We start from the raw sequence: 14,628 nt of genomic DNA, 5'->3' as shown, positions 1-14,628 counted from the left end.
TCATCATCCAAAACATTTCATCTTCTCTCAAAAATTTCAAATCGCTCTCCTCCGATTTTTTTATTTCAAGAAAGATGATTCGCGCACTTTTGTTTTTATGTGCCATTTTTATTTGTGTTTCTATTTATGGTTTATCCGTTGGAGAATTTACTCCAAAGAATTTAGGATGAATATCGGTTTACTTTTCTTTACATCGCTTCTTTTTGTAATTGCTTGTATGATTAATGTAAACGGTTTTTAAATTATGAAGTTCTAATAAAATTATTATTTTGTGTTTTAGAAATACAAATGGCAAACATCGAGAAACTCCAGTTCCCGGCTCTGAAAGTAACCGGCGAAAACTATGTCAGATGGGTCACAAATGTGAAACCCTATCTTGTAATAAAAAAGATAACCGAAGCGATAAAAGTCGGTAACAAATCGCCACCCGAGCATATAGCCGAAGCGATAATCTTCCTGAAGAAGCACTTAGATGAGAATCTAACTCACGACTATGGAGACGTTGAGGACCCAGCCGTACTATGGCAAGCCTTGAAAGACAGATTCGATAATCAAAAGGAAATCAATCTCCCTCACGCTCTTGAAGAGTGGAAAACCCTCAGGTTTCAGGATTTCCAAAGGGTTAGAGATTACAATTCCACTATCTTAAGGATAGTTGCACAATTAAAATATTGTGGTAACCCTGTCACCGAAGCAGAAATGCTTGACAAGACATACAATACTTTCCACAAAGAACACAACGTCTTATCCCGAATTTACAGAAAATGTGGGTACACCAAATTTTCTGAATTGATGGTAACACTCATGTTGGCTGAAAAGAACGATGAGTTACTAATCAAAAACCATAATTCCCGACCTACGGGAGCCAAGGCATTTCCCGAAGTGAATGCTACGGCGGTAGAATATTCGGGAAGGAGAAACCAGACCAACCGAGGTCGTGGTCGGCGTTTCAACAACAAACGTGGAAAGCCTTACTATCCTAAAAGTATTAGATCTAACAAATGGGTTAGATCTGAACAACCTCCTAAAGGAAAAGAAACCGAAGAGGATACCACAAAGAAAAGTGAGACTGTATGTTACAGATGTGGATGTAAAGGACATTGGTCCCGTACCTGTCGTACTCCCCCACATTTGTGCAAGTTATATCAAGAGTCCATAAAAGGAAAGGCTAAAGAGGTGAACCTCACGGAAAATGTTGAAGGGACCTCATACCTTGAATCCTCCGACTTCGCTAATGAGCTGGACTAGATTACTCCTGAAGAGAATCGAAATGCCTATGATAAGAGTATTGAATAGTTTTCAGTATTACCATGTATAATTATTATATTTCATGTTTTAAACAAATAATGATGTTTTTAACGTCATCTTATTGTATAATTATTATGTGTTTCCTTATATGAATGAATTTTATGTTTTTCTTTTATTAATATTTATGACAATTTCAGAAATGGATCAGAATGGTAATGAAGCAAAATCCAAGAAACGGATTCGTGAAATATGCATACCAGATAGTGGAACAACGCACACTATTCTGAGACAAAAGAGATATTTCTCTGATATAAAACCGACAAAATTGTCGTCAATACAATATCAGGTCCTGCAGACGTGATTGAAGGAACTGGTAAAGCAAATTTTACTTTACCGAATGGAACAAAATTTTCCATAAATAATGCTCTATATTCTCCAAGTTCTAAAAGGAATTTATTGAGTTTTAAAGATATATATCTTCACGGATATGATACTCAGTCTGCAACTGAGGATGGAAAGAAATACATGTATGTAACTTCTGAGAAATGTGGCAGAAAACACATATTGGAAAAGTTTCCAGAACTTCCTTCGGGGTTACATCATACTTATATCGATGAGATCGAATCAAATCTTTTAGTAAAACAGAACCCAGAAGAGTTCACATTATGGCATGATCGCCTTGGCCATCCAGGCACTACAATGATGCGTAAAATCATAGAAAGTTCACATGGTCATTCACTGAAAATCCAGGAGATTTCTCAAGGGAATAAAATGACATGTGTTGCATGTTCTCTAGGAAAATTGATCGTAAGACCATCGCCAACCAAAATCGATAAAGAATCACCAAAGTTCCTTGAAAGAATTCAAGGTGATATATGTGGACCGATACATCCACCATGTGGACCATTCCACTATTTTATGGTATTAATTGACGCATCCAGTAGATGGTCACACGTTTGTCTATTATCATCTCGAAACATGGCATTTGCGAGATTTCTAACTCAGATAATCAAACTGCGGACACAGTTCCCTGATTATAATATTAAAAAGGTTAGATTAGACAACGCTGGTGAATTCACATCCCAAGCATTCAATGATTATTGTATGGTAACGGGAATTGAAGTTGAACATTCTGTGGCTCATGTTCATACGCAAAATGGTTTGGCTGAATCGTTAATTAAGCGTCTGCAACTGATTGCAAGACCATTGATCATGAAATCAAAACTTCCAACCTCTGTATGGGGACATGCTATTTTGCATGCAGAAGCACTCATTCGAATCAGACCGAGTGCATACCACAAGTATTCCCCACTACAATTAGCGTTTGGTCGAGAACCAAATATTTCCCATTTAAGAATCTTTGGTTGTGCAGTATATGTGCCTGTAGCACCACCACAACGAACAAAGATGGGACCACAAAGAAGGTTGGGAATATATGTTGGTTGTGACTCTCCATCGATTATAAGATACCTAGAACCACAGACTGGTGACGTCTTTACAGCACGTTTTGCTGATTGTCATTTTGACGAAAATGTATTCCCAGTTCTAGGGGGAGAAAACAAAAATGTTGGAAGTGATATAAAATGGAGTGTACCATCATTGTTATATCTTGATCCTCCCACTAAAGAGTCAGAACTAGAAGTTCGACGAATTATGCATTTACAGAGTATAGCTAACCAGCTACCTGATGCATTTGTAGATACCAAGACGGTAACTAAATCTCATATACCAGCTGCAAATGCTCCTGCTCGTATCAAAATGCCAAATGAACAAGAAAAGGAGGATGACACACGAGAGCCAAAAACACGCCTGAAGCGTGGTAGACCTGTTGGTTCTAAGGATAAGAATCCTAGGAAACAGAAGAAAGCTGAAATATATGATGCACCCAAAATAGCAGAAAATATTTTGGAGGAAATAAATGATAAGGATTCTGATGAATCAGAGCATCATGAATCAGAGCATCATGAATCGAAAGATAATCATGAGATTTCTATTAATTACATCCATAATAAAAGGATATGGAATAGAAATGAACAAAATGACCTTGATGATGCTTTCTCATATATTGTGTCAAGTGAAATAAATGAAGAAATCGATGATCCAGAACCAAAATCTGTCTATGAATGTCAAAAGAGACATGATTGGGAACAATGGAAAAATGCAATACAAGCTGAACTTGATTCGCTTAATAAACGAAAAGTATTTGGATCTATTGTGCTCACACCTGCAGATGTGAGACCAGTTGGGTACAAATGGGTTTTCGTTCGAAAGCGAAATGAGAAAAATGAGATTACGAGATACAAAGCTCGTCTAGTGGCTCAAGGTTTTTCTCAAAGACCTGGAATCGATTATGAAGAAACGTATTCTCCAGTTATGGATGCCATTACATTTAGATTCCTGATGAGTCTAGCAGCTGATAAAAATCTAGAGATGCGTCTCATGGATGTTGTTACAGCTTATCTATACGGATCATTAGATACTGATATCTACATGAAAATCCCTGATGGATTTAAAATGCCAGAAGCATTAAGTTCCAAACCTAAAGAGTTATGTGCAATAAAATTGCAAAGATCATTATATGGGTTAAAACAATCTGGACGTATGTGGTACAATCGTCTCAGTGAACATTTAACAAAAGAAGGATATGTGAATGATCCTATATGTCCATGTGTTTTCATCAAGAAAACAATATCCGGATTTGTAATAATCGCGGTATATGTTGATGATCTTAACATTATCGGAACTCAAAAGGAAATACAAAAGGCATCAGACTATCTCAAAGGAGAATTTGAGATGAAAGATCTAGGACAGACACAGTACTGTCTTGGCCTACAAATAGAACATTCACAAAATGGTATATTTGTGCATCAATCCACATACACTAAAAGAGTGTTGAAACGATTTAACATGGATAAATCAACTCCTCTTAGCACCCCGATGGTCGTTAGGTCACTTAATATTGAAAGTGATCCATTTCGACCACCTGAGGAGAAAGAAGAGATACTTGGTCCGGAAGTACCATATCTAAGTGCAATTGGAGCGCTGATGTACCTTGCAAATTGTACACGGCCTGATATATCATTTGCTGTGAATCTTTTGGCAAGATTCAGCTCATCTCCAACCCGAAGACATTGGAATGGGATCAAACATGTTTTTCGTTACCTCCAAGGGACCATTGATTTAGGCTTATTTTATCCTAAAAGTTCAAAAGGTCAAATGGTTGGTTTTGCAGATGCAGGATATCTTTCAGATCCACACAAAGCCCGATCGCAAACAGGATACGTTTTTACGATCGGAGGCACTGCTATATCTTGGCGTTCCCAGAAACAAACGCTCGTGGCTACTTCTTCAAATCATGCTGAGATCATTGCACTCCATGAAGCAAGTAGAGAATGTGTATGGCTGAGATCAATGAGCCGACACATCTGTTCAAGCAGCGGGATTGGCGAAAATACGGAGCCAACTATTTTATATGAAGATAATGCAGCATGTGTTGCTCAAACAAAGGACGGATATATCAAAAGCGATAGAACGAAGCATATTCATCCGAAGTTCTTCTCATACACTCAAGAGCTCGTGAAGAAGAAAGAGATTGAAGTAAGATATGTCCAATCATGCGACAATGCAGCTGACCTCTTCACAAAATCACTTCCGACTTCGATATTCAGAAAACATGTTCGTAACATTGGAATGCATCATCAGAAGGATTTATGACTGCTCATTCGAGGGGGAGCTTACGTAGTTGTACTCTTTTTACCTTACTATGGTTTTTCCCATTGGGTTTTCCTAGAAAGGTTTTTAACGAGGCAACGAAGACGTTAAGCGAGAGTGGATAGTGACACCGGTCCCCAAGGGGGAGTGTTATGAGCCGCATATGTTGAAAATTATAAAGGATGTGGGGCCCGTTGCACTATTTGCACAGTTAATTTCTCTTCTATATAAACGATCGTTTCGATCGTTTATAAACACACCATTCCTTCTCCTTCTAATAACACATCCTCTCTTATTATCAGTGTTATCTTCTCATACGGGTATAAAATTTTGCCCTTATTTAAATTTCCTCGATACAATAAAATTCTAGTTTTTTTATAACACAAAGTTATTCTTTCAATTTAACTGGGCCGAGTATCACCTCGCCGAACGGGCTAACTTCCAAGAAAGCCATACGTAATGAGCCTAGTCGGCAAGTTCGTTACACGCCGCGCCAAAAAGCCACGTGTCAGTCTCCCACAGTGGACTTTTGACCCGGACAAAAAAAAAGATATCAAAATTAATCAGCGACAAGATTGAAATTGAAATTGAAATTCGCATTTTTGCTATGGGGAACTGAGTGATGGTAGATAATTCGAATCCAAATCCGCATCCGGATCCAATACTATCCGAATCCGGATTTTGAGTTTTTGGTCAGATCGGGGATCGGATCTGAGGGAAGGAGAAGACGATGCCGGAGACGGGAGACATCGATCGTCAGATCGAGCAGCTGATGGAGTGTAAAGCGTTGTCCGAGGCGGAGGTGAAGACGCTGTGCGAGCAAGCGAGGGCGATTCTGGTGGAGGAGTGGAATGTTCAGCCGGTTAAGTGTCCGGTCACCGTCTGCGGCGACATCCACGGCCAGTTTTACGATCTGATTGAGCTTTTTAAGATCGGTGGTTCTTCGCCTGACACCAATTATCTCTTCATGGGCGATTACGTAGGTCAGAGTCTCTACTTGGATTATTGTAGCTTTACTCATTTGGGATTGTTTTGTGCTGCTGATATGATTCGGGGTTATTAGCTCAACTGGAAGAGATCATGGCCATTGTGTCAGAGGTCCCGGGTTCGATAAATATGGTTCGGTACACTAATTATTCGGAAACATATTCAGCTTAGTCACTCTTATTGTCTAATCCCAAAAGGTTATAAGATTGTTGATTTTGGTAGACTTTCTGCTACATTGCAGTTACTTTTAAAAGATCTTTGCCATGGTAAAAAAGCCCATTCTTTTAGTGATTGGGTTGTATAGATGAAGAGAAGCTACTAGTGTCTGTTTGTACTGAGAATTGTGTTGTGTGTGTTTATGCCTCCTTTTTTGCTGGTTATATTATCTCATAATTGTGTTGAATTTTGTGAAGATCGAGGGTATTATTCTGTGGAGACAGTCTCGCTCTTGGTAGCACTCAAAGTTCGCTACAGAGATAGGCTTACCATCTTAAGAGGGAATCACGAAAGCCGCCAAATTACTCAAGTGTACGTTTTAATAGTCTCACCTTCTATTGGAAAATAAATGCAAAGAATCAAATTCTTGTTTTTTTTAAGCTTTGTTACCTTTTCAGGTATGGATTTTATGATGAGTGCTTGAGAAAATATGGAAATGCTAATGTCTGGAAACACTTCACTGACCTTTTTGATTATCTTCCTCTTACAGCTCTCATCGAGAGTCAGGTTCAAGCACCAATGAGCCTTTTAATATCACCTTAAAATCTATTATCTGCTTCCACCGTTTTTGACTTGAACTATGGAAAACTTATCTTCTTTTCTAGGTTTTCTGTTTACATGGAGGGCTCTCACCTTCTTTAGATACACTTGACAACATCCGTTCTCTAGATCGAATCCAAGAGGTGAGTTCCTAAATCCTTACGTAAAGTCAAGACCGGACCACTTTTGCTACTTTATATGTTACATAGCGTGACAAAAATCTTTGTATTTGTGCTCGCCTCTAGGTTCCACATGAAGGACCTATGTGTGATCTGTTATGGTCCGATCCAGATGATCGATGCGGTTGGGGAATATCTCCTCGTGGCGCAGGCTACACGTTCGGACAAGATATCGCTACTCAGTTTAACCACACCAATGGACTCAGTCTGATCTCAAGAGCACACCAACTTGTCATGGAAGGTTATAATTGGTGCCAAGAAAAGAACGTTGTGACTGTGTTTAGCGCCCCAAACTATTGCTACCGATGCGGCAACATGGCTGCTATTCTAGAGATAGACGAGAACATGGACCAGAACTTCCTTCAGTTCGATCCAGCCCCACGTCAAGTAGAACCCGAAACTACACGCAAAACTCCAGATTACTTTTTGTAAGTACCCAAAAAGAAAAAAACATCCTTAACCTTGTTCTGTAATTTCATTTCCTGTTCGTTAAACTCGTAGTTGTCTTTTTGGTTTTTAGTTAAGAATGTGTAACCTTTTAACTGATACAAAGCGTTACAAAAGATTCTGGTCCATATGAATAAGGCAATTGTTGTTGAGAGCTACATATAATACACAAACAAGCTGGAGAAGCTGAGATCTAAAAAAAAAAAAAAGATGAATCCAGAGAGATTCAAGAGCTTTCTAGTTCACTACGGATCCAATCCTGTGCACACATCAAGGCCTGGACAGTACTCGGTCTAAGCGAGCACCAGGTTTCACTAATCCTTCTCTTTCGAGAACTCTCAAAGGGATCTTCCTCTGGTGATACATTCGACATAGGAACTGCCAACACATTACGCGCCACCATGGAGAGGATCGGGTACTTGGCTGTGTGAACTTTCCACCAGTTGAGTATGTCGAAATCTGAGTTCCGTGGGAACAGAGGCTCCTCTAGGTACTTCTCAAGATCTGATTTGGAGTCTTGACCTGGTGAATTAGTTGTCTCGTTAATGTACTTATCAAATTCTCTGAGTCTATCTTCATGCTGATGATGATGATGATGATGATTCTCCTGCCAGTCAAGCGCTTGGTCTGATGATGCTAACAGCGATCCTACAGAATGCTCGTTGTAAAGCGCTTTGATGTACTCTGTGATATCTTCAATAAACTCTGACGCACTGGAGTCATAGAACAACGGGTAGTAATACTCCACTAGCTTCATTTTGAACCGTGGGTCTAATATGGTAGCAATGGCTAGAACCCTGTGGTTTCTATTCCAGAACTCGTTGAATCTCTTCCTCATGGTTAAAGCTAAGGAGCTAATGAAACCGTCAGGTCTTTTGGTCCATTCGATTAACCGGAGGTGTATGTCGCATATCTCCGGGAAGTAAATGTTTGCGGTTAAGCAGCTATTGCTGCTCTTTGTAAATGTGTTTGTCACTTCGACAAAGACTCTCAAGAACCCAACAACTGTTTCTAACCTCTCCCACTCCAAATCAGAAGGACAGGACACACAAGAATCAGGATCACGTTGTTTCATGAGTGAGAACACGTTCTTCTGCTCTAACGCAATCTCCAGCATGGTACTTGTAGTGTCCCATCGCGCTGAATCGTCGATACATAGGTCCCTTTCATCGAAACTCTCCTGAATAAACTCTGAGCTTTTAACATACCGAACGCTCTCTCGAATCTTGTCTACCGTCTCGAAACAAGCTTGCAGAGACTCTTGAGCCATCTGGTTAATGACATAAACTCCACAACTCACGTCAAACAACTGACCATTACAGTAAAGAAACTTGTTCTGCGATAACCTGTCTCTGATCTTGTCAGCTACGTTTTCACCAAAGGGAGGAGTTCGATTCGACGCCATAGAGAAGAGCTTCCTGTCGATATCCCATTCCATCAAACATGTTATCACAACCTCAGCGAGCATTACATCAGTATGAGACGGATCAACCATGAAGAAGTTGAGAACTCTCTTTCTCAATTCCCATGTGTCGTCTATATAGTGAGCAGCCAAACACAAGAACTCATCAGAATCATCTGAAGCACCACCGTTCCACACATCGACGCTGATACTAATCTTTCCAGGTAACTTATCCAAGTCTTCAAAGATCTTATGCTTCTCCTTAGCGTATATCTCCATACAATCAGACTCAACTCTCTCAAACACAACAGGCTCAAACAAAGGCTGTAAATTCCTAAGGAACACTCTGAATCCAACGTCTTCGACCATTGTTAACGGATAACCGTGTAAGATTATCATCCGAGCTAGATCAAACCGGCTCCTCCTCTGATCCAAACCGGAGTTTATTACAGAAGCATTATGTTCATGTTTTGTCTGGTCGACAATCGCTAACTCAAGTGGTGTTTCTACTCTCTTCTTCCCCGGCGGAGCAGCAACAACACCGTTGGAACTAGCTCTCCTCTTGCATCTAATCAAATGGTTCCTTAGATGAGAAGTCCCACTCGCGCTCGAACCGCTAAGACGTTTCTTGCAGTGCCTGCAGATTGCCACGTGTATCTCTCCTTTTCTCACCTTGTCGAAATCGTTCCACACAGCTGATTTAAGTTTACTAGATTTCACAATCACTGCGTCTGATAAGTCCATCTCATTGATTATCATCAGGTTCTCTCCTGCACAGTAAGAAAACGAAACTAATCAAACAAGGAAGCTAAAGTTTAAAGCTTTCATCTACAGTTACCTAAAAATCTAGAAAGACAAAAACTTTGAGAGGCATTTCACCTCGTCATTCAAGTCGAAAGGTTAACGGAGGTGGGTTTAACGGCGGCGGAGTCTCTCGGTGTCGGTGGTCGCGGCGGTAGGGTTTTAGCGAGAGAGCTTTTTCTCTGTTTGTTTGTTGAAAGATATTTTTGTTTTGAAATGGTCAGCAGTTTTGTCACGTTGTGTTAATTTACAAACTAGTACCTTATATTTATGTATGTTTCAAAATTAGATCTAAATTTATTTTACTATCAGTTTAGTCCATTTCTATTTACTAATCGGTTGCTGAATAGTTTAGTTTCTTCGGTGCTCGCTAATGGCTTTATCGGCTACAACCTTATCATCATCGTCGTCGTCGTCGTCGCTGCAATTGATCGATGTCTCACACAGATTCGTCTCTGCAGCTCCTGTCTCTTTTGACTCTACCTTCCTCCTCCGCCGACGCGTGAAACGGCCACTCGCTTCGTACCGTGGCTCTCAGGTACTCCAATCCTCTTGTTGTAATCCGAATTGTGGATGAATTTTGAAACTTGAATCAGTCTTTTAGCTCTTAGTCGCGTAGGCGATACGAATCGGACGATCGATTCTTCGACGGGTACGAATACGACGTCGTTCCAGATGACGACGACGAAGAGGAAGAGGATGATTACGAGAGGGAGAGCAGCGTGGATCTTCTGGTCAGATTCTTAACGAGTATGTTCAAGAAGGTCTCCAAGCGAGCTAAAAAGGCCTCGCGTCGCGTTTTGCCAGCCGCCATGTCTCCTAGACTCGTGAGTCTTTTGTCCTTCTCCATGAGCAGCTGAACATTGTTGTTATATGCTTCGTTTTGTGATTTGTGTTAACGCTAAGGATAAATTGCAGGTGTCTTTTGCAGTAGATGGGATATTGCTATTGGGTTCACTTTCTATTACGAGAGCATTTCTTGAGGTGTTATCTTTTGCCTTCTTTGCTCACTCTGTGTTTTGTGTATGATTTGGATTATGTATTGTCACATCCAATGTTAAAATGGATCAATATACATAATTAAATATAGATCTATTCATTCTAAATTGGTTTCGTCAATAATTACCGATATTATGAAATTAATGGTTTAAAAGCCGATAGCTGATCTAGTCGTTACCAATTAGTTTTGAGTTGGCAGCTCATCTATAGCGGTTTAAGAGTTTGAAAGACTGTGTTGGTTATATTTTATACTGTTATTTTGGTTAGTTAAATCTTTCGAATTAGAACGAGATGTTTTTAAGGATTAGTGACAAATGAGAAAGGCACAATGATATTAGAGACCTTTCTTGTAGTGACAATAGCTTTATTTTAACTTGTACGTTGAGCTCAAACGAACCCTATGAGTGCTTGGACTTCATGTTTATGTTCTGTAGTGATAATATTTTTATCTTGTTTATGAGCGTTGTTGTAGGTGACGATAAGAAGTTTGTGAATTAGGCTGACTTCAGTTTTACTAACCATATTTCTGGCAGGTAATATGCAGTCTTGGAGGAACAGTCTTTACGGTTATTCTGTTGATCCGTTTGTTCTGGACAGGAGCTTCCTTCTTCCAGAATTACGGCAACTCTTTTGGACCAAACCCTCTATAACTCGAAACATATGTAGCTTAAGGTCAGATTATGAGTTTCAGATGTTTGTTATTCATCATGTCCTTTTCACCTCTATTTGTAAAGGGAATATGGAAGATAGTTGTGTTTACACATTCGCTGTGAAAGTTGTCTAATGATCAAGAGTAGGAAGACCAAACGAAAAAGATCTAAAGAGTGTTTTTTCCGTAATTCACCGATAAAACGAAAAAAGATAATCACTAAACCAACGTATTAACTATAGGTAGTCGGGAGCGCATTAGAAAATTCTAATCGATGGTTAAGTAAATAAAACTGCAAGGTGCATTTTCAATGATAATATAACAACATCAGTTTCTTTTATTTCTTCACTTTCCGTATGACCTCAGCTAGTTGTGTTAATATTGGTAAAACGTCTTCTATACGATTGCTACTATTCTAAGTTTAACGTTTCTTAGTTCGTCCTTGCAACCTAAACGTGTAGATTTCCAACACTCTGATGTAATGTGAAATAGCGTGTCCTCACTTCTCTTGGCCTTTTGCCTGATTTTGTAAAAAGACATGAGACGTCCATTTAGACCACAAAACCATTGGGCAATTTGACTCATTTGGGCCTACTCGTTAAATACAAAGTTAACACCTTTCACTTTGTGGTTAGCTGTGGCCATACGACACACACGATGAGGATAAATCATAGAAGAGAACGATACCACACGCACCACAGGACCCCTCTGAGTCACTAGACTCACTATATCATAGACTTTCATTTTTCTCTGCACGCGACTTATCGCGGATTCTACACTTACACACAAAAGCTGAACGAATACTCAATGTTCAACTTGTCCCAAATCTACCAATCTTTTTTGTTTGTGACGTATTTATATCATCATTATATATACATTTTTATGGAAACTCAGTACGGTAAGTAAAACCAATGTTTATGTCTAATATATACATTTTATGCTAACTGTATTTTTAAAATAATAATAGTAGTGCCATCTATTTGGAAAGTAAAAAGTAGTAAGTACACTAATGACCAAGAAATTTATAACTAATACATTCCGTCAAACACTCAACTAATTAATTAATAACTACCCTTCAAATTTTATGCTATATATTTTCGTAGCAACTTCTAAAGTACACATATATACATACGGCTTTATGGGTTACACATCGGTGATATGAAGAATGAATAATATTTACGACAAAGTTACAAAAAACTGATTTATATTAGTGAAAATAAGATTTTCTAGAGTTTTCATGTTTATTAAGAATATAATAAATGTTTACAATTTAATTTATTATTTATTTTTCAATACATTTTCCAATAACTATTCAACAATAAAATTTAATCAATTCATTTCTCAAAAGTACTTTAAAAATATAGAAAATATATTTTTGTGGAACAAGAATAAACTCTAGAAAATCTTACTTTCGGGAACGGAGAGAATAATAAAGTAGCCATTAGTAATCATGTATACAGTGCATACGTAGCAGAGTGTGTAGTATTCCTTCCGTTTCAGAAAGATCCATATTTTAGAGAAAAAAAATTTATTTCAAAACGATATATTTTTTATTTTTTCAATGTATCATTTAATGAAAAAATGTAAATTCCAAAAAAAAAAATCAATGGTGTTTATTAAATTTCTATTGGCTAAAACTTATAAAAAATTGTTATTCACAAAAGACAATGCATTCACAATCAAATTTTAATGTGTTTATTTATTATAAGTAAAAAATCTAGAATATGGATATTTTTGAAACGGATGAAGTATTAAACAATAACCACGTCGACAATTTTGATTTTGGCCAATAGGGGTTTTTAGTCAATCATATTGGAAATTGTGATTTGTTAAAGCTAACTTTGATTTGAATCTGAGCATAATTTCATTTCCAAGATATTGTTCTTTGAGACGAATCTTGACTTAATTATACAAGCTTTGATTTTATAGCACAACCCATAACATTCCGAAAAAGCATCCCTAGGTTACGGGTCCAAACTCAAAGTAAGATGTGGAACATCACAGATTTGTATGTATTTGCCCTTGGCTGCTAAATGATACTAGTACAGTATACACCAAATAGGAAAACACGAACTTTTGATTTAATTTCTCAATAGATTAAAACTATAGGCTGACATTTTGGTGCTAAAAAATTGCCAGATCAAAAACAAATAGAATCGGAAATATAAGAGAGAGAAATACAGAGATGTCCATATCAATACCATACATTTAATTTGGTAGTCAATAATCCCATTGAAAACTACTCCCTCTGTTTTTTAATATCATTAATGCTGTCATAGGTTCTACCATGACGTGCAAATACAATATATATCATTTTGACCCAGTCGTGGTTCTTATGATTATGAACCGGGCAAAAGTGTGTGTATATACAAAATCATAACTTTTTTTGAAACACTACAAAATCATAACTACTTCCCATTTTTTGTTGTTGATATTTGTGTACCATATAAACTAAAATCATTATAGCCGATCATCTATCATAGATTTCCATCATATCCATAGATTTTACATCCTACTATAGATTTCCATCTTATATCAAAGAAACCATTAAACATAAATAAATAATAAAAATCTTTTATGCACTTGGTATTAAGCAATAACGATACTAAATTAGGTTTGCTTTAAATTAATATACAAATTAATTCTCCTTTGGACCTAGAAGACGGACTTCTAATATTTTTGACGATAACATAGCATTAGTTCTCATCGTTTAGTTAAATGTTATTCTTCAACTAACAAATTTAACTACAAAACACAAATCAAATAGATAGACATGATTGATAACATTTTCGAAAAGCACTAGAGACAAAGTCTGGCGAGAAAAGAATTATGATAATTTTTTATAGTCGTCTAACAAAAAACTTTGAACCAGACTAAACAACCAAAACCAACCACAATTATAAATATAGTTACAAAACTAGAAAAGAATGTGAACGATTGGGATATATTGTTTTTAGCTTTACTTTATATCCACAATCATAAAAATTACCAATCATGTTCTATTTGGTTTTTAAGGTTAACGACAACAAAATAAAGAAATGTCTACAGAAACTCTTTTTCCAAAGCAAAAAAGAAAATCAATTGATATAAAAGAATTTTTTTTTATTATTATTTTTCATTTAATTTTTACAGTTACATTGGATATAACTACTTCAAAAAATCATACATATTAGATTAAGCAGTGAAATTTGTATAGCTATAGTCCAACTAATCATTCCACACTCGACAAGCCACACCAAAGATCTATTAGATCTGAATCTTGCAACTTCTTAGCAGAGTATGACCATATCTAAAACTTTGAGAAACTCTCACAATGAAAGTATTCCAAACATCAAAACTTATTTTCTGTCTCCCCGGCTGCGCTAGGAATTTAGTAACATTAAGATTGGTTTTGTAATATACATTAATATTCATCAAAATTCTGATGTTTCCATGTTTTGAAAATTGAT

General features: G+C 37.4%; 3 protein-coding genes across 3 annotated transcripts; 2 read left to right on the top strand and 1 right to left on the bottom strand.

The window, feature by feature from the left end:
- Window positions 1-5,518: 5,518 nt before the first annotated feature.
- LOC106375710 (serine/threonine-protein phosphatase PP2A-5 catalytic subunit-like) lies at window positions 5,519-7,486 on the top strand. The gene is made up of 5 exons (XM_013815693.3): window positions 5,519-5,942; window positions 6,360-6,474; window positions 6,561-6,669; window positions 6,768-6,845; window positions 6,948-7,486. Exons 1-5 carry the CDS (start codon window positions 5,690-5,692, stop codon window positions 7,311-7,313), a joined length of 921 nt encoding a protein of 306 aa, XP_013671147.2. The 5' UTR covers window positions 5,519-5,689; the 3' UTR covers window positions 7,314-7,486.
- Window positions 7,437-9,758, bottom strand: LOC106347222 (zinc finger BED domain-containing protein RICESLEEPER 1-like). The gene is made up of 2 exons (XM_013786732.3): window positions 9,610-9,758; window positions 7,437-9,500 (listed from the first exon to the last, which is right to left on the bottom strand). Exon 2 carries the CDS (start codon window positions 9,487-9,489, stop codon window positions 7,555-7,557), a length of 1,935 nt encoding a protein of 644 aa, XP_013642186.2. The 5' UTR covers window positions 9,490-9,500; window positions 9,610-9,758; the 3' UTR covers window positions 7,437-7,554.
- On the top strand, window positions 9,759-11,344 carry LOC106375713 (protein SHORT HYPOCOTYL IN WHITE LIGHT 1-like). Its single transcript, XM_013815694.3, has 4 exons — window positions 9,759-10,069; window positions 10,143-10,358; window positions 10,450-10,515; window positions 11,064-11,344. The coding sequence occupies exons 1-4, from the start codon at window positions 9,905-9,907 to the stop codon at window positions 11,178-11,180; spliced, it is 564 nt and encodes a 187-aa protein (XP_013671148.2). The 5' UTR covers window positions 9,759-9,904; the 3' UTR covers window positions 11,181-11,344.
- The last annotated feature ends 3,284 nt before the right edge of the window (window positions 11,345-14,628 follow it).

Source organism: Brassica napus, chromosome C6 (assembly GCF_020379485.1).
Source record: "Brassica napus cultivar Da-Ae chromosome C6, Da-Ae, whole genome shotgun sequence".
Lineage (NCBI taxonomy): Eukaryota > Viridiplantae > Streptophyta > Magnoliopsida > Brassicales > Brassicaceae > Brassica > Brassica napus.
This window is presented reverse-complemented; position numbering and strand designations above follow the sequence as displayed.

Excerpts from the sequence above, each read along its gene's own strand:
- LOC106375710 (XM_013815693.3), top strand. The coding sequence starts at position 5,690 with ATGCCGGAGACGGGAGACATCGATCGTCAGATCGAGCAGCTGATGGAG. Across the intron at positions 5,943-6,359 it reads CTTCATGGGCGATTACGTAG|ATCGAGGGTATTATTCTGTG; the intron begins GTCAGAGTCTCT and ends AATTTTGTGAAG. Across the intron at positions 6,475-6,560 it reads AGCCGCCAAATTACTCAAGT|GTATGGATTTTATGATGAGT; the intron begins GTACGTTTTAAT and ends TTACCTTTTCAG.
- LOC106347222 (XM_013786732.3), bottom strand. The coding sequence starts at position 9,489 with ATGATAATCAATGAGATGGACTTATCAGACGCAGTGATTGTGAAATCT.
- LOC106375713 (XM_013815694.3), top strand. The coding sequence starts at position 9,905 with ATGGCTTTATCGGCTACAACCTTATCATCATCGTCGTCGTCGTCGTCG. Across the intron at positions 10,070-10,142 it reads CTTCGTACCGTGGCTCTCAG|TCGCGTAGGCGATACGAATC; the intron begins GTACTCCAATCC and ends TTTAGCTCTTAG. Across the intron at positions 10,359-10,449 it reads CCGCCATGTCTCCTAGACTC|GTGTCTTTTGCAGTAGATGG; the intron begins GTGAGTCTTTTG and ends GATAAATTGCAG.